Below are 27563 nucleotides of genomic sequence, written 5' to 3'. Positions count from 1 at the left end.
CTCTTCTTCCAGGCATTTTAGCATGTGTTTTTAAAGTGGTTTTTTAAAAGTGTTTTTAAATTTGTATATTTGTATATTTGTTTTTAGTTGTTGTAAACATCCCAGAGAGCTTCGGCTATGGGGGGGTATACAAATGTAATTAATCATAATCATAATGGGAAACAATTGCAGATAATTTTTATGAGACTTTTTCAGCATTTCCAATCTAGAAATTGGTGTTTCTCACTGCAGTATGAAAAGAGAATACAAATTACATAAATTTGGTGCTGTTCCCTCTGCAGATGCAGCCTGTGTTGAAGTTTGTCCTGATGGACATTATATGGACATGGATGAAGGCCGATGCTTTACTTGCCATAGGACCTGTGAGACTTGCTATGGGAAACACAGCAGGCAGTGCCTCTCCTGCCCAGCAGGCTGGTACAAACAAGAAAATGGATGTGTACCAATTTGTACAGCTGGGTAAGACCCAGCCTCTCAAGATAAAAAGCTCTATTAGATAGGATTTTTGTTAAATTTGGGGGAATTGTACAGTTTGAGATTATATCCTGGCATATTCAATCTAAATGATAGTTAATGTTTCTAATAACAGGCAACTAAGATGAAAGGGGGAATGGCCAGATAATATCCATCAATATTGTAACTCTCCTAAAAGAAAGTTTACTTTATGAGTTGGAACTCTTTCAGGGCAGTTGGCTCCAGCATAACAGTGAATTCCAAGATGGTGAAACTACGTTCCTGAATCATCCTTGCCAAAATGATAGAAGGGCATGGGCAATAAAAGCAAATATGCACCATTCGTACACTCCCATTTTCTTTCGCAAGATTCCCCTTTCACTCATTTTGCATGTTAGAACAGCATGGCTATTACAAAGCACAAATAATGCCCTGCATCTGTTAACAATACAGATTTGCAAAGCACAAAGTGAACCAAGAGAAATGACCCTTTTTGCATATTGTCAGTATTTCCACATTCTTTGGCATTTTTGTCTGTTTCAGGTACTATGCAAACAATATTACTGGCTCTTGTGAGAGATGTCACGAACATTGCAAAGAGTGTATGGGACCAGAATCTAAAGACTGTCTGTCCTGTGATGAAAATTTCTTCCTGCTGCACTCCAACAATGAATGTCTCATCTCCTGCCCTGAATATTACTATGCTGACCGTGAAACACTCACCTGTGAAAGGTGCCATCCAACCTGCCATTATTGCAGTGGTAAGATACAACACTAAATGCTTCTCCTGTCACAAAGTCATTATTAAAGTTGGACACCTCTTTTCCTTTTGTCTAACTGATGTTTATGAATTCTGCAGCACTCAAGTTTGCTTACTTGGAAAAGCTCACTCCCCCACCCATATTCTGCAAGCCCACTAGCCGGGGGGGGGGGACTCTTCATTATACAGTCACAAGACTGGCTGTATACTATAGCCAGCATGGATTTTTCCCATTCCGCAATGTTAAATTGAAAATACTCCCATTCCATTCTGATGCTTCCCATAAGCTCATTTCAAAACAAAACCTTACAAAACGTACAGTCCTGAACTCAGAAACGCTTGCTTTAACAACCTTCTAAATTTTCATGGTGATACACAAAACACTCAGAGAGAATTGAGAGATCAAATGGTAAAACAAGAGAGAGAAAATCCAGACCACTGTTGGACTTTTTTCTGTCAGTGTTCTCATAACTGGTTTAAATTAATTCAATATCAGCCATGTTCACAGAGTACCTGTAATCCAAATACTGATCTTGCCCCCTACTCTGACCTTCATCTTCTGCAGTTCAAAAGTTTAAAAAATGCCTAGCCTATTTTTAATTAATTTAAAGAAATTTAGCATTTAAGTCAATGATGAGGCTGGACATGCTCAGTAAGAACCAACTGTCAATGTTCTAAAAGCCAGACTCACAGCTCCTGGGCTTGGCTAATCAGGGCCACACCCACGCCAGACCATTATTTCACTTGAGACAGTCATGGCTTCCCCCAAAGAATCATGGGAAGTGTAGTTTGTGAAGGGTAATGAGAGGAGACTCCTATTTCCCTGATGGAGTTCCAGTGGCCAGAGTGGTTTAACAGTCAGCTGCTCTTATTGAAGCTGTGAGTGGAACAGGGCATCTCCTAGCAACTCTCAGCACCCTTTACTAACTACACTTCCCAGGATTCTTAGGGGGAGGTCATGACTGTCTAAAGTGGAATAAAGTTCTGGTGTGGATATGGCCAGGGACAGCTTTGGTTTAAATTTGGGTGGGAGGCTACATGTGCCTGCTGTAGAATAAAAAGGTGAGGGAAACCCTGAAAAACAATTATACTGTTTACAATATTTTCCTTTTGAAAGGGAAAAAGGGCTTCTCCTTTGCCTAGTGCCCATCAACCCAATCTTCTTCCCTTCCTTTTCTTGCCCTCTTCCAGATCAGTTTCATCTATCCTAAGCATGATTGCACAAGAGTAAATCCCACTGAACTCAAAAAGCATACAAGTGATCAAATCTGCCCTCCTATCTTGCTCCCTCCTAACCCCTCCCTCTTGCCCCTCCCCCTTCCTTCACCCCTCCCCTTTCAATCACCTCCTTCCACTCTCCTCTCCCCTCCCTTCTTCCCTCTCCTCTCCCCTCCCTCTCCTCCTCCCTCTCCTCCTCCCCCACGGTCAATTTTACCTATCCTAACCATGATTGCAAGGGAGTAAATCCCATTGAACTCAATAATCATGCAAATGATCAGACCTTTCCCCTCCTTCCCTTTTCCTCTCCCTTCTTCCTCCCCTCTCCTCTTCTTTCTTCCTCCTCCCCTGCCCACTCCACCCCTCTCTCTTCTCCTCCTCCCCCCTCCCATGGTCAGTTTTATGTATCCTAAGCATGATTGCACAGGAGTAAATCGCACTGAACTCAATAAGCATGCAAATTATCAAAGTTGCCGTCCTCCTCCCCCTCCCACCTGCTCCCCTCCCCCTCTCCCCTCTGCCCTGTCTCCTCCTCCCCTTCCCATTCCCTGTGGTCAGATTCACCTACCCTAAGCATGAATGCAGGGGAGTAAATCCCACTGAACTCAATAAGCATGCAAATGACTGATCCATTCTCAGCAAACTTGCACAGGATCCCATTTCTTACCTCCTAGGTTCAAAAGCAGAGAAATTCACTACTAGCCAAAAAAACTTACAGTTTAAGAATGTACCTATAGCCAACAGATATTTCTATCAAACTTCAACAGGGAAATTGGGCAGCTATAGTGAATGCACCAGGGGAGCAAGAGACCCGACCTCCTCTCTGAGATATTGTACTGCCCTACAAATTTGTCAAAATGCAAACACAATTTGGGTTGGTCTTTCACAGTCCAATCCACTTCCTGTGTAGCGTGGAAGAATTTGGTAACATATCCCTCTGAGCAAATGGTGAGTAGTGGCAACACCTGCCATCTCCAAAAGTGGAAAATTACATTTTTGTATGTTTGTTGGTGTTCTTCTTACTTTGCTTCTTTCCTGTTACTACTGTTTTTACAGAGAATCTAATCTAGAAAATTATATTTCTCTCATTATTCATCCTAGATATCTGTGTCAAATTTATTTTTATTAATTTCAAAGCCTTTTTATTGTTCAGTGTCATATGATGGTGCATTCACTGTAGCTGCCCAATTTCCCTGCTTTTTCAAATTTGATATAAATATCTGTTGCCTATAGGTATGTTCTTAAACCGCAAGGTTTTTTGCCTATTAGTGAATATACAATAAAGTTTAGCTTCTTGATCTGCTTTTTCTTGCTATTTATTGCTGAAAGGATTCACAAACAGCACAATGTTATACTAGCCTCAAATAATTCAGATAAGAATAATAGGTGTTTAGGTACCATGGAAAATGTCAAGTCTTAGATGCATATGGGAAATTTTAACTCAAGCTGAGGTCAAGCTTGGTTTTAATTCTTTTCAAAATAATTTCCTGGTTCCATAAAATAATAGCACACATACAAAAAAACAACCATAAGAAAAAATTATAGCACCATCTATTAATTATGCTAATCAGGTTTTGTGCCTGATCATTGCAGTTCACAGTGTCAATATACTATCTCAGCCTTGAATAAGCTTGCAGCGTGTTCCAATCATTTTCTGGCAAGTTTCTTGTGCTATAAGGCAGGCCAAAATATAGCAAGTGATGTCTTATCCACCACTAGGTTGACAAAAGCCTCATTTGCCATGTTTCTGCTTACCTGGCAGCTGTTCAAGGCAAAGAAACTCTGTACATACCAGCTGCCATTAACACATTATGTGGTGTTTTGTCAGCTTTAAATACTGTTAACACTGTTGGCACATTGCTGCTGTTATATGACCCCTGTCAAAAATAGCTGTAAATGTTGGGTGGGGGGGAATGAAATCAATAAATATATGTATCTTTCAAATAGTAGCACAACAGCCAAAAGCAACTAATAATACCAAATGACGACCTTGTAGGAAAAAACTGTATTCTGCAGAATTTATAGCCAGCATCATTAGCAATGCACAGGTTGCAGTGTTTGATCCCTAAAAGCTTGAGATGCTTTTAAAAGAAAAACCATCCTAAAGATGTTTTGTCCAGGTTTCAATTAAACCATTCAATTATTACAACCATTCAACTATTACAGTATGTGATGTTTTTGTACTATATTGTATTTTATTGTATTTATGTTCACCACCCAGAGAGCTATTGCTAGTCAGGCGGTATATAAGTTTTAAAAATAAATAAAATAAATAAAATAAATAAATATTAGTTTCAGACATCCCCCCTGTCCCCCATTGTTCCTTGCAAGAAATATAACACACACACACACACGCACACACACATATATATATATAAAACTGTAAAGTGAACTATCACAAAGTGCCAAAAATAATGCAAGAAAATGCACAGTAAAATGCGAAAACCAATCCCTTAAAACAGACCGCAGCAAAAAAAGCAAAAAAACCTCCATTAAGTAACTAGAATAGATAATAAGTACCTGCATACATAAAAAAGTTTTGCCTTGCCTTCTAAATGTCCCCAATGCCTCATACAGTATGAATTTTTCCCATAGCAGCTCCCCTCTATTGAAAAGACCCTGCTCCATGCAGTGAATCTTACAACTCATACTGAAGTTATGATGGAATTCTCCCTTTCTGTAATAAAACATTCACTATAATGTCTGTTAGATTTCTCTCAAAATTAATTTTATTTATTTAAGCGTAGGCATCAGTTTGCTTTCTCAGAAAATCAGGAGAGTGCTCTATATCTTGCTCCATATCATCATATAAAATATAAAGATTGTACATAAATGCTCATGTTTATATATAAGTGAATAGTCCTAATTACCCAATCATCTGACTCATTAATAATTTGTGCATTTATTAAAACCATTCTAGTCTTTAGGTGACCTAGGGACCTGAAAAATCTTCACTGAAAGCCCAGAGCTATCAAACAATAGTTCATACTTCTGTGTCCCATCACCAGTTTCCAGAGCCTGGAAGATTACTTTTAAAAAGTAATAAATTACAGTTACAGTTTCATGGCCCAAGAAAAGCAGTAATTACAGTTACAGTTGCAATTGCTCTGAAAGTAACTGATTACTTTACTTTTCCTCCAAAGTAATCACTACAATTACATTTCAGTTACTTTAAAAAATGCCTACAAGGTGCTGGCCTTGGCTGCTGCACATCTAAGTAGCCTAAAACAACATTAAAAATAAACACACACATACAGAGGTAGTAGAATAATTATTTTTATTCATAAGATAGCAATGGTGGTCTCTCTGCTGGTAAGGGTGGTGTGGAGGGAGGCAGAGGCCACTACTCAGTTCTTTGCACGTCAAACAAAGTGCAACCCCCCCACTCAGCCAGCCAGCATAATCTCTCTCACTTAACCACCTTCCGGACCCTGCCCTGCCACCAACTAAGGGACGCTCACTCAAGCAAACATTTTCTCCCGAGATGCAAAAAAGTTAAAATACTGCAAATGCAGCACAGTAGCCAGAGAAGGTTCTGGAGGCCAGTTTGTGTGCCAAGTGCAAACACAGTATTCACACACACACACACACACATTGTCATCTTTCACCTCCACAGTTCTTTATCTCCATTTTGCTGCTGCCTACTTCTCCTCCTTTATCCATGTTCTTGACCTCCGGATCCTTTTCCCCTCCACTCTCTTCTTCACCACCACTATCTGTTTTTTTAAATAATTATTTTCTTCACTCCACTGCGTCTCACTCTCTGCCTTCTCCCTCATCACCTCCTACCCATCCAGAGAGCATGAGGAAAAAGCGACACTGCACAGAAGCCCAGTTTGAGGCACATGATTTTCATCCACAAATCAGAGGAGCAGAAGACTTCCCCTGCTCCCCCCCCAAGTAATGCCCAAAAGTAATTCTGGAAACGTTACAATTACTCCACAAAAGTAGTAAAATTACTCCTAGTTCTATTGCAATCAAAATGTAAAGGAATTACCCACTCGTTACTCAAAAAAGTAATGAATTGCAAGTAATTCGTTACTTGTAACTAGTTACTTCCAAGCTCTGCCAGTTTCACCATGTTGAGATTAGATTCAATAATCAATTTACTTTATTAATGAGAAAAAAACTATTGATCTTCATTGGATGGGTCAGGAGGACCCATTACTGTATTGCTGCCTGACCCAAAGTGGGTTTCAAGGACAGCACTATCATGCAAAGATACGGTAAATTAAAAAGTGGGCTTCCAATTACATGTTTTGCCTAAACGTGGGTTCCTGGACTGTATAGATTGAAAACTAAAGTATTAACACTGTGAGTTGGATAGTTTTCTATTAATTATTTTGAATGATTTTCTTTGTTGCTTTTAAGGGAAGGGACCACACTTCTGCACGTCGTGTGTGTCGAGTTATCGTATGGCTGCTGGAATCTGCTTCTCAGAATGCCTGCTAGGAAACTACAAAGCCTCAGAGGTATTTCATATACTGACAGACAAAGGAAAAAACACACACACACCCCACTTCATTAGCATTCGTTCATTACACCACTGGTTCTGAAACATTTCACCAAGTGATCAAAAGGTTGACTTCCTATTCTCTCCTTGTTATGAATTATTCTTCTTGCTATCTATTGGACTAACATGATTTTTTCTGCTTGCTGATTCTCATATATGAAGCAACTAATGGGGGAGAAAGATTTGATTTAAGAGCAGGGTTGCAATCTGGTCATAAGAATATAAAAAGGGCCCTGTTGTATCAGGCCAAAGGCTCATCTAGTCCAGCATCCTGTTCTCACAGTGGCCAACCAGGAGCCTATGAGGAGCCTGCAAGCAGGACCTGAGTGCAACAGTGCACTTCCCACTTGAGACTCCTAGCAACTGGTAAACAAAGGCATGTTGCCTAGAATAGTTTTATATCAGTCAGATAATTTTATTCTGTTTTGTTCTGATGATGCTTCCAGACTGTCACCATTTTCTGCTGGGATTCAATCACATACTGGACAGTTCAGGTCTCAAAGTGGATTGGGAGTCTTGTGCAACTAATCTGCTTTCCCAAAAGACTGGACTTTTTGTGATAAAAAAGCAATGGGGACATGCACTGGAAAGTGTGGAAGACACTTGCTTTGATGCAGTAGCGTAACTAGCTTTTCATGTGCCCTGTGCAAGGTTTTATTTTTGGGCCCCTTAATTTTTTTGGGGGGGGAAATAATAATAAAACAAATACGATATAACCTTTGTTTGTAAATAATTTTCATTTCAGCAAATCCATTTCAGGGCCCCCTTCTCCCTGTGCCTGTGCACCTGTTGCACCTGCCTAGTTATGGCACTGCTTTGATACAATGTAGTCTGGCCTCCCCTGAAACACATCAGGAAGAATGCTCAGTAAATGGGTCATCTAGAAGCGACCTCAGTATGTCTTAGTTGGCTACAACCCACGGGTGTAGTGCAGTGCCCCCCCCAAATGAAATTTTCCTTCAGTCCCCAAATTTCTAGCATTGCAAACATCAGCAGGGGCAGTTTTAAGAGAGAGGCAGGGCAAAGATACCAAGGGACTGTGAACATAGCAAATATAAGAGTTAAAGGTGTGAATGAATACAAATCTTGATGGATGGCGGAGGAAGTTGGTGAACTAAGAGTTTGCAGTTGGAAGAAGGAAAGGTGGGAAGCACAGTACTGCGATGCCCCTCCCCTGTAGTGCTCAGCCAGCCTCTGTAGGTGGTGGGTGTTATTAGTGTATCTGATGGGTATGCCTAGGCTTTGGGGCTTATATTGCGCAGCAGCCTAGCCTAGTCCAGGACAGGACCTGAGAAGAAGCAGAGAGGTGAGTGAGCTGGCTCTTCAAGGCCAAGGAAATCTAATGAGACCTTGCTAACTTAGCTCAGTCAATGGGGAGCTGGAATATTATGTATGTGTGGGGTCTGGGGGGCATTTCTTCCCTAGTTTGTTAAAAAAAAGTTGAAAAATATATCCTTTCAATCCTTTCAAGCTGGTTCCTTTTCAAAATGGAAGTGTATTATGTGGCTATACCCTTAGCTGCAACCGGTTTAGACCTCCACCAAACCGTGCAAATGATCCTTTAAAAAATTCACCTTATTTATTTGTTCTCATGTGAACTTATGTACTACCAAAATAGGATGTGTGAGGTTTGCTGGTCGAGGCATCCGAAGCAGTGTTAGCTAGCTAGCCCAGGGCCTTTCTGCAGAACTGAGATTGTGTACTTGTACAGTTGATTCTAGCACCTGTAGCTGGGAGAGACATAGTTTCTATGTGACATGCTGTCAAGCATTTCCTTATGAAAAGTGATGTTTATAGGTATTAATTTAATATTTAAAGTGAAACTTCTCTTAATTGCTTTCCTGGTATAGCAAAGGAGACCAGGGTAGTTAGTTCTGGGAAGCAGCTGCCTCAAAAGAATTGAACTCACAATTCACAAGCTTACTAAAACATTGTACCCTGTGCAAGGAACCTTTCCATGCATGTACATTTTGTTGCTGCCGGACTCACCTTTGGTGCATTTACAGCTGTGTGTGAAAATTCATTCTTTACTTTGTGTTGACACCATATAGGCATTAAATGCTTCATCAGAGAACAGCAAACTTAGTAATCTTTACTTTTGAAAGTAACATATTTGAAGGAATTTCAAGCGAACAGTTCCTCTGCAGGTTTGCAGAGAAATTACAGTGTGTTAGACTTTATTAACAGTTCAGATCTTTATGGTAGGATGACTTGCACAGTATGCATTTACTTCCTAGTCACTATTATTTGGACTACACAACTATTTTGCATGTGGAAAATATTGTATTTTAAATTGATTTGGTTTTTTATAAACTTCACAAGTCATAGTTTCTAATTAAAATGCATAAACTGGGGTTTATTTTTATCAATACCTATGAAAACCTTCCCCCCAGAAACCTCTTTTATGGTCGATGCCCTCCCAATTTTTTGTCTCTGTCCGCGTAATGAAAATTGTCTCACTACATTCCTGCTACAACTCATTTTGAGAAGACAATTTTAAGGTAGACAGAAGCACTACACAGAGATCTATGTGTCACTAACAAGCAGAATGTATTGACTAAATCCTTGCTCTACGAAATCAGAAAAAAATGTGAAACATAACATATTAAAATAAATATCTCTAACCTGATCTCATGGTCCAGATTCACTAGGTAATTGGTTGCCCTGATCCATCTTCATGCTATACATGCATGTAAAGATGCTTCTGCAAGGTGGGTAAAGAATTGCACAAATGGGTGCTGAGTGCATATGATTCTTTTCTAAATTATTCCCTTGCCCATCCAACAACCAGAGCTACTTGCATGTATACATTGTTTAAAAGGTGGAATCCTTCTGCTCAGGTATGTTGTAGCTGATTTAGTCTATCCTACTTCCTCTTTCCATCTAAACAGCTTTATCCACAGGATTCTGTCTTTTTAAAGGGGGCTATACCAGATGTGGGGAACTTTTGGTCCTCCAGATGTTGCTGAACTCCAACTCCCATCATCCCTAGTAATTGGCCATGCAGGTGCATGTATACTCTGTGGATCGGGCCTATATTGCGTTATGTTTCACCTGCTAGATTCAAAGTCCAAGTTTCTTCCTGTGTTTCTAACTTCAAGGAGGAGCCGACAAGATGTGAAAAATGCCACAACACTTGCATGCAATGTAAGGGACCAGGTCCCTTCAACTGCACTGAGTGTCATCTTCACATGGGACTCTATCTGGATGAGAATCGTTGTGTGCCATGCTGTAAGAGTCCTGGACTTGTGCAAACTGAGCAATGTTGTAACTGCAGTGACATGCAAGGTAATGATGAGCAGAAAGAGTTGGGGAGAAGTGGTCTTATGCGTGGTAGATTTCGTGTTTCTTCGAAGAACCAGGATCAGGGCTCAGTGGTGGGTTTCATAGCCCTGCAGATCTTGCTTGCCTGTATCTCCCTGGCAGTGACAGCTCAGGCCTGCAGAATCTGCACCTGACAGAGGGTTGTAGTCAGCTAAGCCCTATTCAGAGTAGACCCATTGAAATTAAAGAACCTGTGAGTCATGTACATTAATGACAATGGGTCTGCTCTGGGTAGGGCTAGGTTTGAATACTACCCTGATGCCTTGTATTATACCACTTTAAACAGTCATGGCTTCCCCCAAAGAATCCTGGGAACTGTAGTTTATTAAGGGTGCTGAGGGGAGACCCCTCTTCCCTACACACAGCTACAATTCCCAGAGTGGTTTAACAATCAGTCCTTCTTCCTGGAATTGCAGCTCGTAGTTTAGTTTCACAGCTGCTTAGGGTATTTGTGTATGAGAGGCCTGGTGTGTGCCTGTAGCAGAGAATCTGGATGGTACCTTCACATAAACCCTGAGAAAGACTTAGTTCTTACAAATAGCTGATGTGGTTGTAAAGGCTGTTTCTGGACAGTACCACTTCAAACTGCATGTGGGCTCACACAAATTATTTTCCTGGAGGAGGGGGGGAAATTACTGCACATACAAAATTAATATGTCAAGTAGAAGACTGTACTAACATGTTTCACTGTGTGGAATCTTTTTGAGTGGCAGATTATTCAAATCATGTGAATAATTGCAGTGTGCAATTAAGTTAGCAGACTGAATTGGTAACATTCAGACACACATTTTGCTACTTTGGTGGTATACCTATTACATGCATCAGTGATAAAACAGCATTGAATTCCTGTGCCCTACCGGTTCTATTTCTCAAGAGACAAAGGTACACTGTGACTAGGGTTGCCAGGTTCATGGCCTGAGACTGATCCTGTATCTTTAGGAGAAGAGAAGGTCAGCCAAGTGCATGTATCTTTAAAAGTTGTGCAGGGAGAATTCCACCTTGTGGTTTTTCCCTTTACAGAGTTGCAAGAACACGTGCACTTGGCTGACTTTTTCTTCTCCTAAAGATACAGCATCAGTCTCAGGCCATGGACCTGGCAACCCTAACTGTGACAAAAAGCATAGGATCACTTTTTGTGTAGGATCACACACAGGCAGTACAAATATTTTCCCTTGTGTTTTATCAATGGGAATGAGAAACATTAAATACCTGATAAATTGAGCCACTCAGGCTTTTTAAAGGGTTCCCTGTTAGTAAGTCCAGGTACCTGGTACTTTACCTGTAGACCCTCCGATGTCATTAGTTCCTGCTTACCTGTGCAATCCTAACCATGTCTACTCAGAAGTAAGTCCTACTGAATTCATTGGGGCTTACTCCCAGGTAAGAGGGTTGCAGCTTAAACTAGCACGAATAGGGGGAATCTTGTGTGAGTGTGAAGTGAGTGTGTTTACCTGTTCATGCACACAAAGATATAAATTGTTAGAAGCATCCCAGTGAAGAATTCAAAATTGGATGGAAAAGCTCCTTATTCCAAAATGTATTTTCCACTTGTAAATATGGTTTTCTCTTTCAGATGAATGTATATTACGCATTGCCAACTTGCCACAGGAAGCGAAAGGCAAAGCTGCAGCTTTGGTTGTTGCCTTACTCATTTTATTGCTCCTTGCTACCGGAGCCCTTGTTTTCATATGGAGAAGATTACGAGCCAAGCCCAAGCCTGTTAACCAAGGTGGATATGAGAAGCTGGCAGATCATGGAAAGGCACTCACCTCTCTCAAAAGTAACCACTACCAGGGCACCAGTTATCATGAAGATCAAATAATTGAATACAAGGACAGGGATGAAGATGATGATGATGATGACGATGACATTGTATATATGGGCCAAGATGGCACAGTCTATCGCAAATTTAAATATGGACTTCTGGATGATGATGAAGTAGATGAACTGGAGTATGATGATGAAAGTTATTCCTTTAGATAACCTTTAGTCAGTGCATATGTCATGTGTCTTTAGTCCACAGGTTAGTAAATTAGTGGAAGATGGTGGTGTATAAGCTCAGACTCTCACCTGAATGATACAGACAACCATTTACAATAGATATATCTGCATCCAATGGGGGGGAAAGTCCTTATCACATTGCAGAAGGAGGCATCCAGCTTATCAAGTAATTGTGCGTACACCATAGTAAGTTACCACTGTTTCAAACATAGTTTAAATATAATTGCGTCCTCCTATTCACTGGTTGTTATATCGGTCACAAATGTCATGATGCATTTCTAGTACACAAAGCACTTCAGCTGAATGTGAAGCGTACAGTCCTCTTTAATTAAGAAAACCACCACTCTCCAAACATTGACAAAATGAGATGGTCTGTTCTTGGTTTGACATGGCTTTATTCACTTTGCCGGTAGTTGTCTTATCTTGTGTGACATAGTGACACTATGCTAAAAAGAGTTGGAACATCTCATTACAAGAGCTCTATGTACAGCTAGAAAATCGGTAACCCCATACACACATACAGTGGCCATTAGAAATATGCAGGTTTGACTGCAATGCAAGGCCCACCTATAGCCTTCATTTTTTGTTTTCACCGTTTTGTTGGTAATATTTGGGTATAGATTCAATATTGTGTAGGGCCTATATAGCCCTACATAACTGTGGGCATGATTTGACATGGCATCAACAGACATGACAGGAATTCCCATTCCTCTCCTTCTATTGCTGCCTCCAATGCTCTGCAAATCTGCTTTGGAAGGCCCCCCCTTTCTTTGGGGCAAGGGGGAGGATAGGAATGGGAAGTCGCATCTGTGCAAGCAAGGACTGTTGAACCAGCAGAACATCATAATTGGGTATCACCCTGTGATTCTATCTTTTGGGTAATTTTACATGCGGCAAAGAAATCTCATTAATGCAGATATGTACAAATGTACTAGAGAGAGACCTGGGGAGAGTTCACTTCACACATGAATCTTCATAATTTCATGACCACAGACAGAGCTTTCAGGTCATTCCATGCTATTTCATTTTTAATGGGGATGAAGCAGAACACATTCATCTGAGTCATCAAGCAATTACATATTGCACATGTGTGTTAATCATGCCATTAGCCCCAAATATCTTGCCAATCTGTTATATACTGTAGTTATTAAGAGAGGGGTGGTTGTATTTAAATAGTTAACCTTATTGGAATGAGGCTTCATGATATTTCTATGTGGATTATAGTTTGCACACCAAAATTCATTTTGTGATGGGTTTTTTCTCTCTCCCCCTCATTTGCATTTTCCGTATATATTATCACAAAATGTATTAGAAATCTTGCTTTTAAATGTTCCCTTTTATGGCATTAAAGTGCATTTCTCATGGAGTCATTGTGACACTATTTTGTGCAGAACTTTTTTGCAATGTCCACAACAAATAGAATGAAATGAAAGATAAAATAAGTCTAAACTTTTTTTGTATGTCACTGATTCTTGAATCATTCTGATCTTTGTAATTATGGATACAGATGTGCACATTTCATCTAGAAAAAATATAAATTGGATAAAATTTACTTCTTTTTTGATTCCTTAAAAGATTATGCAGAATGGATTTTTTTAAATGGAACATCAGTGCAAGGGAATTAACTGTTCAGCTTCTTATCAGCTGTAAGGCTCATGATGGGAGAGGGAATAACTAATATTGCATAAAAACATAAATTAAAAGAATGGAATGCATAAATGTATTCCATTTTGTATCATACTGGCATGCAAGATTTATAATTGAATACATTAAAGCTGTCAGGTTTGTGAGAACAAATTAAAATATTTATATAGAATTATGTTGATAATATCAGTTCAACTAAAAACAACTATTTGTGAATTATGAGACTACAAATTGGAGGGAGGGAAACAAGGCTCTACTTACAAACTTTTTGCACTGAAAGAATGCAAAAGGGCATAGCCTTGAAAAAAGAACATGGATTACTTGAGTCCCTTGCTCTGTATCGGAACTGCCTTTTAATTTCTAGATAAAAGCAAAAGCTTATCATGACACATTTTATTACTCATACAGAATGTTTAAGATTACAAAAGATATGACTATGGATTTGGATTCAGACTTGATATTCAGCAGACCTGTGCTAACTGATTATTCCTATGGGGAGATGGGGCAGAAAGCAATGTTTGGCAATTCCTCTGTCCTTGCAGTCCTTATGACCCACCCCCTCACTCTCCATGGAATGCAATAGGCGGTGGGGGGAACCACAAATCGCCTCCCACCTTCTTTCCATGGGGCATCCAGTTGGCAGAGTGGGAGTCTCTACTAGACCAGAGTTCAGTCTGCAAACAGAAGGACTCCTTTCATTTGCAGAGGGAGATGTCTGGATCCAATCCTTCCTTTCCTTCTTTCTTTCTCCCACTATGATTTCTGTTAGCTGTTATCTTCCAAACATTGGCAATTAGTGTCTTGGCACTGACATTTATTACCAGTTCACCCTATACTGTTTAAGAGCTCCTCTAACCTATCTTTAACCTCTACATTGTTTAATCTGTTCCTTAAATCTAGACAGCAAAGACACATCAGGTTGTATCCACAGGCATCACTCAGGTAACAGGAAGGGGAGGAAAGCACTTTTCTGCAATTCCTCTCGCCACCACTCTCATGCCCTCTGAAATCTGGAACAGATGTAGGGGTGCACAAGGCTACAAGGGCAAGGAGTAATAGCCAAAAATTGTTCCTCTCCCCATTCTGCTGATAAAAGCCTTACTGTCACACTATCAGCTAAAGCCCATTGCTAATACTGACCATTCCAGAATTATGGGACCTCTGGTTGGCTTTGAAGATTGTTCCAAGCCTATCTTTGATACCATTCCATAATCTTTAGTCTGTCTCCGGTTTAGATGAACCAAGTTACACTTTTGAGAGTTTAAGGTTTCATTGTACACTGTGTAATATTGAGTGACCTTTTGAAGAGACTGACAAACTCAGACTAAATATTTCAATCACACTTTCAAATAACTGCTTAGGACTGCAACGTTATGGTGCAAGACTTCATCCCTCACTCACTGCCGCTTCACCAACTTTATTAAGAGCTATTCTGTAGAAAATTAACTGTGAAATATAGCAATTAGGCCATAGTAGTAGTAGTATACTTTACTGCAAAGCCGAAGGCCATCGCATAACCAACACACAATCATTTTTAAAAGGATAAACACCAATAATACATATAAAACTAAAATTCCAATACGATCCATTTAAAATTAGCAAGAGAATAAAACTTAATGGCCGGGGACCACACTTGGAATCAATTAAATGCTAAAAGGCCTGGTCTGTGCGAGAATAAAATAACCACCTGGAGTTCCCTCATCGATCAATCCTGAATACGTTTTGCACGGATTTTTTGGGCTGCCAGTGCAAAAAGGGACACCCCATGCATTATAGAGGTGTCCATGTCTGACATCAGATAGTGTATTTTTTCATAGTCTAGAACCAGGTGCGAGCGTGACAACAGCCCTGTCAAGTACTTTGCATGAGGGTGCGATAAATGGGGCAGGTCAACAGATAATGAGGTAGATCTTCTACCTCCAGAACTCCGCAGATGCAAAGTCGCTGGGACCATGGTGTCCGAGAGTGGCGGCCATCCCTCACCGCGTTTGGCATGGTGTTAAAACGAAGCGCCGTGAATGCCAGCCTAAGGTTTACAGGGATGGGCTGAGCCAGGTATGTTGCTCTGGCGTGATCGTGCTTAAAAACCCAGTACCATTTGGAGAATTTAGAATTAATTATAGTCAATCTATCTAAGTAGGCACAGTGTTGATAAATTGCATCACGAAGACTCAATTTGTTAGTTAAAGAGAAGAGGGCCTGTGGCGAGATACGATAGAGTTGGTATAGACTATCAATTCGTGCGTTCCACGACCCAACACATGAGGCCTGGCCAAAACATAGATTATTAGCTTGGCTGGTGCGCCGTTTATAGAGCTCCAGTTAATAAGGGTATAGTGTATACAGGCTCTGAGCGGTGGAAGGCCCATCTCTGCTTGTAGCATCACCGCTGGGGTGCCTGGAGGCAAAGACAGAAGTCTTCTCAGGAAGCTATTTTGTATAACCTCTAAACTGGCAATATGGGTTTCTTCCCAGCCCCACACTGCCGCACCATACGTGATCTGAGGGATAACCTTACTTTGAAAATTATTTAGGGCCAATTAGGCCATAGGAAGTAATAGGAATTGTATCCAAGACTCCAAACATTATTTTTATTATTATATTCTGCCCTTCCCCAGTAGGAGCCCAGGGCAGCATGTGATTCCGGTGGCACAGCGGAACTACAATTTTCTGTCTCCCCTCCCTTGAACCCACAGAATCTGCTCCATGGGGTTCCTCCAGTCCTCCAGAGCAGATTCCAGGGTTGCATGGGGTAATGGAGGGGACTAGAGGAAGCATCATTGTGCACATGGAAGCCTGTTGCACCAGTGGAGCTGCAGCATCCGTACAGCTCTATTCTCAGTTCATTTTGTGCATTGTTTTATTAAGTAATCTTAACAATTTCAAAGCAGACAAGCAAAACATGACTTATTCAAACAAATCGCTATTATTGGGAGCTTACAGTTAAGGAAGTTGCTACATTTTAAAACTACTAATTTTAAACTGAGTGGCGCTTAGGTTAACCAAAATCCAATCTAGCTCTGTAACCCCATATGAACCTCTCTATTGGTAAAGTTTTTCTTTTGGCATACTGTAAAAGGTGCTGGATGACAAAGGTGACCAGTGCAAGGGAAGAATATAATTCGTTTCTGTAATGTGTCCCATCACTTTTATTCTCTTAATCTCTGAATCTTTTTTAAAAATGCCTCAAATGTTAAATGTCAGTTTTCTATAGCAGAGAGTTCCAGAACAACCCCTTAAGAAAACCTGTGGATAAAGAGTTCAAAAAGTACTTGCTTTGCCAGATGGGGGAGTCAGAAGGTGGCATGAGGATGAAGCATGCAAGTGACTTAACACAATATTAGCAAAAGGAAAACTCTGGAGAACCAAAGACTTGACAGTTCTTCCGCAGACTGTTTGAGGACTGAGAAACCTGACATTTTATTAATCAATGAAATTTTTCAGTAATCTGGACTCAAACAAGTCTCTGCAAACACGCTAGAATAACTAGTTGAAGGTTAATAACATTCTTATATGTTACAGTGCTCTTTCTTGAATGGATAGTTTGTTTAAACGTTCAGTCATTTGGCTAGTAGTCCTATCTTTAAACTAAATTGAGCATTTGAACTGCTGGAATTCTTTAAACTACTGTAAACTGTAAATTAATCAAATGGTGTTGAAATACATATTTGACGTTGGATTGCCTCATTACCCACACAGCTCGGGCAGAACATTGCCTCTAGAGTCCTTTTTCTATGGAGGCTTGCAAGAGTCAATGTTTTATTTTCATCTAGAAAGCTGGCCAAGATACATTAAACCTTTAATGTCTTCTAAACATGTTTTTTAAAAATTTGATAGATAATCTAAGTCTCAAAACTGCTGAAAACTGCAGGAGGGGAGAGTACTCTTGTGTTCAGGCTCTGCTTGCAGGCTTCCCACAGGCATCTGATTGGCCACTGTAACAACAGGATGCTGGACTGGATGGGCCTTTGACCCGATACAGCAGGCTCTTCTTATGCTCATAGCTGGAAATGTGACCAAGAAGCATTACTTAGGGAATCTTTTTGATGGTGGTGTGTGAACAGGTATGTTGTCCACATTTTGCTTTCCTCTGCAAAGCTCAAGGCAGGAAAAAAACCTAGGCTGAGGTTTGGATAAGAACTGAAGCTCTCCATAGCCCTAGTCAGGCATTAGTGCTTAAATGCATGAAGGGGTCAATAGGAATGCATGGGGATAACCCTGTCCCCTTGACATGGGTGCATTGGAGTGTCCTCCAGCCAATGCGTGATGGGCTCAGCCTTAACGGAGCTCCTTCAATGCATAGAGTTTCGGAGACCATAATCTCAGAAGCCCAGGCCTATCAGGATTCTTGTTCCCTTGGAGAAACCCTACACATTCACTCCTGAGGAGGTTGAGTAGCTCCACATGTTCACACTGGTCCCTTCATGCATTTGACTCCCACGTACATCCTCTGCCTAGACTTGATAGGCTTGGAAGTTCAATATGCAACTATAGGAGTAAGTGCAAACATTCTTGCATACTGGTCCCATCATAGGCTTTGCGATTATTATTTTTTAATTGGGCATCCAGTGTATGATTAGTAGCAGCAATTAAAGACTTAGGAAAAGTTTTAGTGCCTTTTCAGCAAATGAGTACTTACGTTTTTCAAGGTGTATTTTCATAGTTATGTTAAAAATAAATGTAACACATTATGAAGAGCCCACCTTCAGTAACATTTGGACCACAAACTTCTTGCTAACAATACTCTATACAAGAGCTCAATCCAGACAAGACTGAGATGCTGTTGGTGGATGGTTTCTCTGATCGGATGGTGGATATATACCCTGTCCTGGATGGGGTTACACTCCCCCCAAAGGAGCGGGTTTGTAGTCTGGGAGTCCTTTTTGACTCTTCCCTCTCACTTGAGGCTCAAGTAGCCTCGGTGGCAAGGAATGCGTTCTACCAACTTCGGTTGGTAGCCCAGCTACGCCCCTATTTGAGTAAAGAGGACCTTACATCAGTGGTACATGCTCTAGTAACCTCACACTTAGACTACTGCAATGTGCTCTACGTAGGGCTACTTTTGAAGACTGTTCGGAAGCTACAGCTAGTGCAAAATGCGGCAGCCAGACTGCTAACAAGGACGAAGCGGTCCGAGCACATAACACCTGTTCTGGCTCGCTTGCACTGGCTGCCAATAAGCTTCCGGGCTAGATTCAAAGTGTTGGTATTAACCTATAAAGCCTTATATGGCGCAGGGCCACGATACCTGTTGGAACGCCTCTCCCGATATGAACCGGCCCGTACACTACATTCCACAACGAAGGCCCTCCTCCAGGCCCCGACTCATAGGGAGGCCCGGAGGGTGGTGACAAGATCTAGGGCCTTCTCGGTGGTGGCCCCCAAATTATGGAACAGTCTCCCCATGGAGGTGCACTTGGCGCCGACGCTGTTTTCTTTTTGGCGCCAAGCGAAAACCTTTCTTTTCACCAAAGCATTTTAATTTAGTTTAACTTAAATTTATATAAATGGTTGTAATTGATTTTTGATTGTTTTTATGTCCTGTGGTATTGTATTATGATTTTACTGTACTTTGTTCACCGCCCAGAGAGCTATTGCTAGTTGGGCGGTTTATAAGCTTAATTAATAAATAATGATAATACAAGTTAGTGAAATATAAGAATATACTGTATATCATTTTTGTAGAAACCTAACAGAATTTGAAGTGGTCCTAAAGCAAACACACAGCTCTCACTTCTCATTTAAAACAGATAAAAGCATACCGCTCTTTTACACATACTGGAATTAAAAAAGCAGTAACTATTGTTTACTGGACAATGTATGGCAAACTGTTACCCCAACATAAAGCAGCGCAGTGCATGTGAAGTGTAATATTGTATTAGAAGAAAATACTGGGTGTGGGCAAACTATCGATGTTATTCTGTCTTTTGTACCATCAAGTGTGACAAAACTGAATAGTACATATACACGTTTTCTGTAATTTATTTGTTGAAATGAATAAAAAATAAAACCCTTAATAAAAGTAGTGATAATTTTAAAATGAATCATTTATCCTAAATACAGGTATATAAAAAGACAGAATTCAATAAATGCTCACTTTTCATATACTAACATTTTTATCAGGACTGAAAAATAAACCATTTTTCTGGTTCATACATTAGTGTAGTTTTTCAAACATAAAGTACTTTGCCAGTACCACATACTCAATGAATAATTCAAATGCAGGTAATGATGTTTAACACTAGTGTTCACAATTCGTAAACTAAACCCTTCTAGAAGGCACTCATTTCTAAAGTAAGACAACCACAACTCGCAAGCACTCACAGGTAATATCAAGACCCCAGTTATTCTCGTGTTATGGCCCCAGTAAGATAGTATGCTTACTACTAACCACTAACATTTAATTATGGTGGGGCAAGGCTCCGCAAACCTGCTTGCCAGAAGCAGTTGCCCCAGCCATTTGCTCTGCATGACATGACCCCTTCCCCTCTATTGGGTTAGAGAAGGGATTTTTCCATGTAACACTACAGAAATTTACAGTAGGCAGAAGTGCTTTTGCTGGCTTCAAAAGCCCATCATATGAAGAGAAAGTCCACCTTGCTTTGTGCTGCTGAACCTTGACGATGACAGAAGCAGAAGCATGCTGGGACAGGCTGGCTGCCTGCATGCTGGGACACACATTTTCTGGCACACAGAACTTGGGAGTCAGTGGCATCCACAAATTATGACTAACTAATAAATCAATTAAAAATGTGGAAATCCCAATTGTTAGTAAGATGACAGGGGAGAGAGAATATTGGTAATGTTACTAAAGATAGAAACAGAAAAGGAAATATATAAACTTCACTACATCGCTCGGATATGGCTACAGGAACATTTCAACAGTGACAAAAGAGGGGACCAGGAGTTTCATTGCAAAATAATGCAAATTAACACAACAGGAAAATTTTCAGATGAAATATAAGCATCTTTGCCACAGCCACACACAGATACAATCAATGTATAGGAGGCAAACAGAATTAAAGTTGCAAGCCCTGTTTCCTGTGCATTTATTTGCCTATCTGCAACCTGTGTGCATATGAATTATATCCATGTAAGCTCAAACACCAAGTTGAGAACTCTGGAAAAAGCATGGTCCTCACCTGTGTAGACAGTTTGTATACTCACTTGTATGTCTGCAAAATGAGTGTATAGCAGGACTTGCCACTGCAATCCTACTGCCCAAAAACACATTGTATACATGTTCAACCACATGAAAAAGGCTACATATTTAGCTACCTACTACAGTATTGCATTATTCTAAATTTAGGTTCTTTTTGGGGACTGAACTTTTAATTTAAATGCACAAAAGTTTACATTCCAACACTGCATTTTGTAAAGCAGTCTAACATTTCATTGTAGGACTTTGGTCACGTTTAATATAAAAAGCTTCAAACCTTCAACGCACATTAATCACTAAGACTATACCATGTGTACTTCTAAAGAGAATTTTATGTAGAAACAGACTTAGACACACAATTCTGATAACAATTATGTTTCTACAAAAGCTAAAAATTGTTTAGGCAAATCAACCTTGCTTCCTACCATTATATCCATATGCATATCACTAAAATTGCATGTAAGTCATATATTATGCAAGTAATAAATTAAAGCTATACCCTATCAAATTCTATAACCAGGTAATGTAGCTAATCAGTACTTGTGCACATGCATCAGAGTACATCAAGCAGTAACAGCCACATTTATATAGCAGCAAAGTAGGCTCCATACATGCACCACATCTTCTTCCAAGTAGACTAAGTTCACCACTGAAAACTCCATTTATCGTGTTAGAATCCATTTTGTAACAGCCAAGTTGCACCTAGACTTGGTGAGAAGAAAGACTGAGCAATATGTTTTTATCATTCTACAGTCAAGGCAAGGGTACTTGGTTTTTAAAAAATGTCTGATTTAACTGAATTCAAACACTGCTCTGGAAACCAGGATTTTGCACCATACCTTAGAAGCAAGTACAACAGGTAGGCTCTATTATAAATATGCAAAAAAACTTATTTGAATTAAGAGGAAGTTACATTTTAGTTTCATAAAAATCAATGACACAAGTTAGTCATGACCAACATATATCCTGAAGCGTGACTAATTTCCCTCTGGATCCAATTCACTTTTAATTACATAACAAATAAAAGCCAAGCATCCAAATGAAAACAGCCTATTTTTCGCTCACTATAAAGACTTCCAGCATGATTGTTTTGACACTTAAAAATCATGAAATGATGTGTATTTAAAGATATGGTAACTATAATTAGTAACATTTAGAAATTACTTGTCTATATTTAGTAAACTGATGGTTGCCCAGCCTTGGATGACAGTTTGTATACATTGTATTATGTATGGTAAAACCTTCGTTCCTAAAGTTCTTTGTTTTGTTTCTCACTTACCATTACAATATGTTGATTTAAAAACAGTCCTTATGGCTATCCATTTTAATTCAACGCCCATACAAGCGGAGCTCCTAAACCACAGGTATATTGATTGGAGATTTTTTCTCAAAAGGACAACCACTAAAATTAGTGCAATTTACAATGAAAATAAAGGAAGCGGCATCACTCAGTGACCATTAGTCATATTGCTAACAGCAGCAGTGTGGAAGAAGTTGTCTTCTTTCAATTTCTGATGTTCTGACAAGTCTAGGTTTTTGTTAGCTTCTTCAATGTCATCTTGAATAGCTTCAATGAGTGCATCTATAGAGGTGGAAAAGAAGTTGATACTACTTCACATACCAATTCTGAATAAATCATACAATATTGGTAAAAACCTGCTTCAAAAATACCACAGGTAAGCTGATAAATAACAGATGGACAAGAGTGGTTCAGACACAAAGTATGGTTTGGCAATACACGAACAAATGCCAGACGTGTTGACATGCAGTCCCTTTATGGCAAACCAGTTTGCTGTTCCAAACTGGGCAAACTATGGTCTGAAAGCACATGACACAGTAACCTGGCTAGGTTAAGCAGATCTAGTCAGGTTTGTGCCTGGATGATTGACCATCCAAGAACCTTATGTACTCCACAGTACATTTTATTGAAGACAGATAGAATATATATGTAGTAAAGAAATAAACCCACAATTGGCTTTCAATTCTGGTTTGTCCAATTTGCAAAAGAAGTGCAGGAGAGAGCCAGTGAGCTCAAGGTTCATTCATATCTATATAATGCAAATATTTTTTCTATTATGTACTGAACTGAGATTCACCATCTATGCAATTGCATGTTTTTTTACGCTGTTCCCACCTATCACTTTCAAGTAATGTACACGACAGGAAGAAAGAGTTTGGGGTACACATTTACAGAGGGAGCACACAAGGATGCACCAATAATACACAGCTGCATGCTGGAAATGCCTAGTTAGACAGAAAAGGTGTGGGAAAAACATGTTTTATCTTGACATAGAAATCCCAAAATAAGAGTTTTACTGACTTCAGAAGCCACAAAGTAATGCTAGTTTGCCAACTTGACAAAGAGATGCCTTGCTCATCATAGATATCATGGCCATTACAGGAGGTAAAAGGAAGAAGAGAGGGAGGGAGGGAGGCAAAGACAACATATGGGCCTGCTCCAGTCACCCTGTGTCCCCTACACCCCAGGGCCAACTTTACATGTTGTTTCATTTAGTTTAGTATTTTTAAAATGAAAACTGCCGTAGCAGTATATACATACAATAACTAAAATAAATAATACATAAGATGTGTGACTACTATTACCATTGACAGATCTTATATAAGGTATACTCAGGATTTACCTAAAGAATTAAAGTTTTTTTCTGGTCTTATGTATCCAACAATAATTATGCTAAGTATTTCTCCATAGAAGTCTTCCTTGAAGGTATCAATGATGTGTGTTTCCTAGAATAAAAGTTTCTCATTTTACTGATTGCTCAAATAATTTGCCGCTTACAGTGCACAAACTTAAGGAAATAAACTGAAAATGGTTAATATTAAAGATGGGAGAAGAGTTAAATAGTTTTGTGAAAATTAAACTGAGAACCTATACTGAACTAACTCTCACTAACACTTATACTGTTATGTTTTTTAAAACCCCTGAATCATCCAGTATTCAGATCCACTCCAGTTAATCCCAGTTTGGCAATTTATGAATACCCTCAATTATAAGATGATTTTATCCAATTAAAATACAATTTCATTAAAAGTGGTACATATAAAGGCTCGACTGAGAATTTAGCAATCAAAATGACCACATATTAAATATACTACACAAAGCCAAGGCAAGTTTCATACTACACTGCAGTTTACACTATAAAAATGTTCTTGCTAAACAATTCTTTCTGGGTGATACAAGAGAGGTAGAAGCTACTCTTTCCCATCTGCTCCTGCTGCAACTTCACGCAATAGACTATGCCTACTAACTTTCCCACCCTTTTATTTCTACCTGCCATCCTAATCAATTAGTCTTTCACCAAGCCAATCTCTTTGAAACAGCAACTGTGTAAAATCTCCTTCAGTTCCCAGTAGGGACTTCCTCACCAGTTATTTTGCACAGCTACTAGCCAAAGCGGTTCTGATGAAGCATATATATGCACTTGTGTGACATACAAAATGTAGGTGCGCATGCATACCCCAAGTTCTCAGCCAATGTAAAAACTAACTACAGTTGATCTCAGGATAAAAAGCATGGTGCCAGCAGCCAGTACAAGTATCCCAATTTCCTATTTTAAAATTAAAGTGTTAACCACCAGTGTTTGATCTGCCATCAATTATCTTAAGTTAGAAGTTAGAACATATATTTGAATGAAGATAAAACAGAAGTGCACTCTTTTCTGTGTTATTATTAAACCAGAGCTGTTCCTCTTGAAAGTCTGCCAGCTTCTCATAAGCTAGTTAAAATATGTTTCTTACCACTGATTTCTTAACATTCTTGTAATAAGGATTCCAGCCAATGCTCAAGACCATTTTATGCACATCTCCATTTCCCACACAAGCCCATCCATAGTATATGCCAGTAGAAATATCAGATGGGAAGCTATCAACCACTTCCTCAGAAAAGTTAGCTGAAAAACAAATGAAGCCTTATATGAACAATTAAAACTCCATTAACATGTCTCATATGATAGGTAAAAGTAAGAGGAAGCCACAGATCAGTTCACTTTTATTCCTACGAACATGATTAGAATCCAGATCAAAGGTGGACCCTGACTAGCTTAATTTTAAACAAAGGAATTTAAATCAGTTTTAAGTTATCAAGAAAAACAATTGTTTTTTAATTCATGCATTTGCAAAACAAGAGTGCATAACAGTATTAGAAAAGTTATCACAATGGCTTGCAGCTGAAGATATACAGAATAATCAAAAAACCTCTAGTACTGCTTTTGTATTATACAATTATATTTTGTTTAGAGATGCAAAACTAATGAATTTGTTGTGCTCTCTGTAGATCTGCAAGGACACAATGCAAGGTAACGTTTTACTACAAGAGCCACAATCCTCCACAGAGTTAAGTTTGTAGGTTAAGAACTAACAGTCAACGTGGTGTAGTGGTTAGTATTAAATTAGTTCCAGGAAAACCCAGATCCCATAAAGTTCAGTGGGTGGGCATGAGACACTGACTAGCTGTCAACTTGGCCTACCTTGTAGATTTGTTGTGAGAATAAAATGAGGTGGGTGGGAATATCCTAAACTCCTCAGAGGTAGGGAAGGATAAAATAGAATAATCCTATCTTTGGCAAGGAGATATATTGGCACAGCAATTACCACATCCTGTACCCTGATTTTTCACTGTGGGCGGGGTGAGGCAGCTTTTAATTTTATCATCCCATTTACTGCAATGGGAGTGAATTAACTATGTTGTGCCAGTTCATGAGGCATGTCTGAAAAATGCAAGGGCTCAGGATGTTGCATTTCTGTGACCAGCATGCCCTATCTTCCCCACACCACCAGCCAGCAGAACATTTGACCTGTGCTGTTTCCTAAAGCCATTCAGCAGGCTTACAGGAGGGCAGAATTGCTCCCAAAAGCATATAAAATAAGGCCAGCAATCTGTAAGCAAAATGTTACTTCTCAGTGAGATGGAAAATAAATGTCCCTGCTGTTTGACTAGACAAATATTCTTCACTTCCCACAATTACTTCATAATTACAACAAATATAGATTAACCTTAAATTCAGATTTAATTTTATTTATTACATATATTTCAAACAAAAAAATTAAAGCAGCATTTACACTTAAATTTTATTCCAAATCAGATTTTTCCAAAGTTATTTATCCACCTACTGTGAATCATTCTGTCATCTTCTTATTCTACATGGATACCTGCTATCTTTTATTCATTCATTATGTAATGACAGAGCCATAGATAGGAACTCCAAAATAATAAATTTTAACATGCTGCCTTATTCAGTCCTATACAGCATTCTTTCTTGGATCCTCTCCTTGCAAAGTCCCTGTTAAATAGTTCACTTTTATTCTTTATTAACAAGAGACACCAAAGTTTGGTTTCAAGTCTGGGATGCATCATTTCCTACCGTAGGATACTAAATGGAAAAAAATCATTTAAAACTCTTTCGAAATACAGTAAAATCAAACGGTTAAAAAAAAGCAGACAACCAAACCAAGGGTTGCAAAGTGAAAACAAAGTGGAGCAACTCCATAGACCCAGTACAGGAAGCCACAACATGAAGCTGAACACTGAACAGAAATTCCCACAACGGAGAAATGCCAGCCTAGCCTCACTTCCTCCTTCTGCCAAGGTCGGTCGGCAGGCCGGCCGGGGAGATCCAGAGTTGCCACCCCTCCCGCCTCCGCTGTACTCACCTGTAGGGATGCCCAGCTCCTTGGAACCCCGGCCGAAGCCCCGCACCACTTCCCCGCGGCAGAAATATGGCAGGTGCTTCATAGCGCCCGGTGACCAAGAGGGCACGCGGAGCACCCGAAGGAAACGGCTGGCGGAAGGACTCGATTTCAGCGTCAGGCGCGCGTCAGGCTCGGGAGCGGCGAAGAGAAAGAAACTGACACGACAAGGGGGAGCTGGAAATTAAGCTACGGACAGCACGACCTCCCCCCCCACGCCCGCTCGCGCGCGCGCGCCCGCACGCACCACCTCGCTCCGACCACAATCTCCGTCAGGAGAGTACATGTAACCAGCCAACCAACCACTATGCAGCTAACCTGCCGGTACGGAAGAGACGGGGCGTTGTGCTGCGTCACAGGAGGCGGTAGCGAAATGACGCAACAACGTTCTAGCACTCCATGCCGCCCTCGCTTGCTAAGCCAGCCCACAGGTCGGAACTTGCCTGCCGATTAGCGGGGATCCCGCTGTTGTGCTCTGCCGCAGCGAGAGAACAAGGATTGTCTGTGCGCCTGCGCGTAGATATCGGGTAGACGGCGGAATTCTGTCTGGGATAATGAGGACGTTCAGGACGTAAGAGGGAAGAACCTTGTGACAACTTGAAAATCACGATGTAGTCGTGGGGTGGAGGAGGTCATAGAGCCGTTACATTTTGGGAGCAGCCCCCCCCCCCGGTCCTTGTTTATGAGCTAATTAACATGAAAGGGGAGCTTGTTAGCCACTGAGAAGAGTCCTTGTCCTTTTGTGCTAATTGGAGCCAATCAGAGTGAAAGGAGGTTAGTCAGTTCCT

The 27563-nt window shown here is 40.1% G+C and overlaps 2 protein-coding genes across 3 annotated transcripts in view; one reads left to right on the top strand and one right to left on the bottom strand.

The window, feature by feature from the left end:
- Nucleotides 1-13568, top strand: part of PCSK5 (proprotein convertase subtilisin/kexin type 5) — a 471327-nt gene extending 457759 nt beyond the window's left edge. Inside the window, exons 34-38 of the mRNA XM_061627751.1 lie at nucleotides 282-459; nucleotides 997-1214; nucleotides 6803-6903; nucleotides 10046-10232; nucleotides 11842-13568. Coding sequence (XP_061483735.1) covers nucleotides 282-459; nucleotides 997-1214; nucleotides 6803-6903; nucleotides 10046-10232; nucleotides 11842-12251 — 1094 coding nt within the window. The 3' untranslated portion in view covers nucleotides 12252-13568. The remainder of the gene's footprint in view (nucleotides 1-281; nucleotides 460-996; nucleotides 1215-6802; nucleotides 6904-10045; nucleotides 10233-11841) is intronic.
- A 6166-nt stretch (nucleotides 13569-19734) lies between these two features.
- On the bottom strand, nucleotides 19735-27304 carry RFK (riboflavin kinase). 2 transcript variants are annotated; one of them, XM_061627727.1, is made up of 5 exons: nucleotides 27219-27304; nucleotides 26740-26933; nucleotides 24829-24980; nucleotides 23715-23817; nucleotides 19735-22654 (listed from the first exon to the last, which is right to left on the bottom strand). In XM_061627727.1, the coding sequence occupies exons 2-5, from the start codon at nucleotides 26819-26821 to the stop codon at nucleotides 22521-22523; spliced, it is 471 nt and encodes a 156-aa protein (XP_061483711.1). In that variant the 5' UTR covers nucleotides 26822-26933; nucleotides 27219-27304; the 3' UTR covers nucleotides 19735-22520. The 2 variants fall into 2 exon arrangements, with proteins under 2 accessions (XP_061483711.1, XP_061483705.1); XM_061627721.1 differs by lacking the exon at nucleotides 27219-27304 and adding an exon at nucleotides 27094-27199.
- Between the last annotated feature and the right edge of the window lie 259 nt (nucleotides 27305-27563).

The sequence above is a fragment of the Rhineura floridana genome, chromosome 1 (genome assembly GCF_030035675.1).
Source record: "Rhineura floridana isolate rRhiFlo1 chromosome 1, rRhiFlo1.hap2, whole genome shotgun sequence".
Lineage (NCBI taxonomy): Eukaryota > Metazoa > Chordata > Lepidosauria > Squamata > Rhineuridae > Rhineura > Rhineura floridana.
Note: the sequence above shows the minus strand (reverse complement) of the source record. Positions and strands in the feature narration are given on the sequence as shown.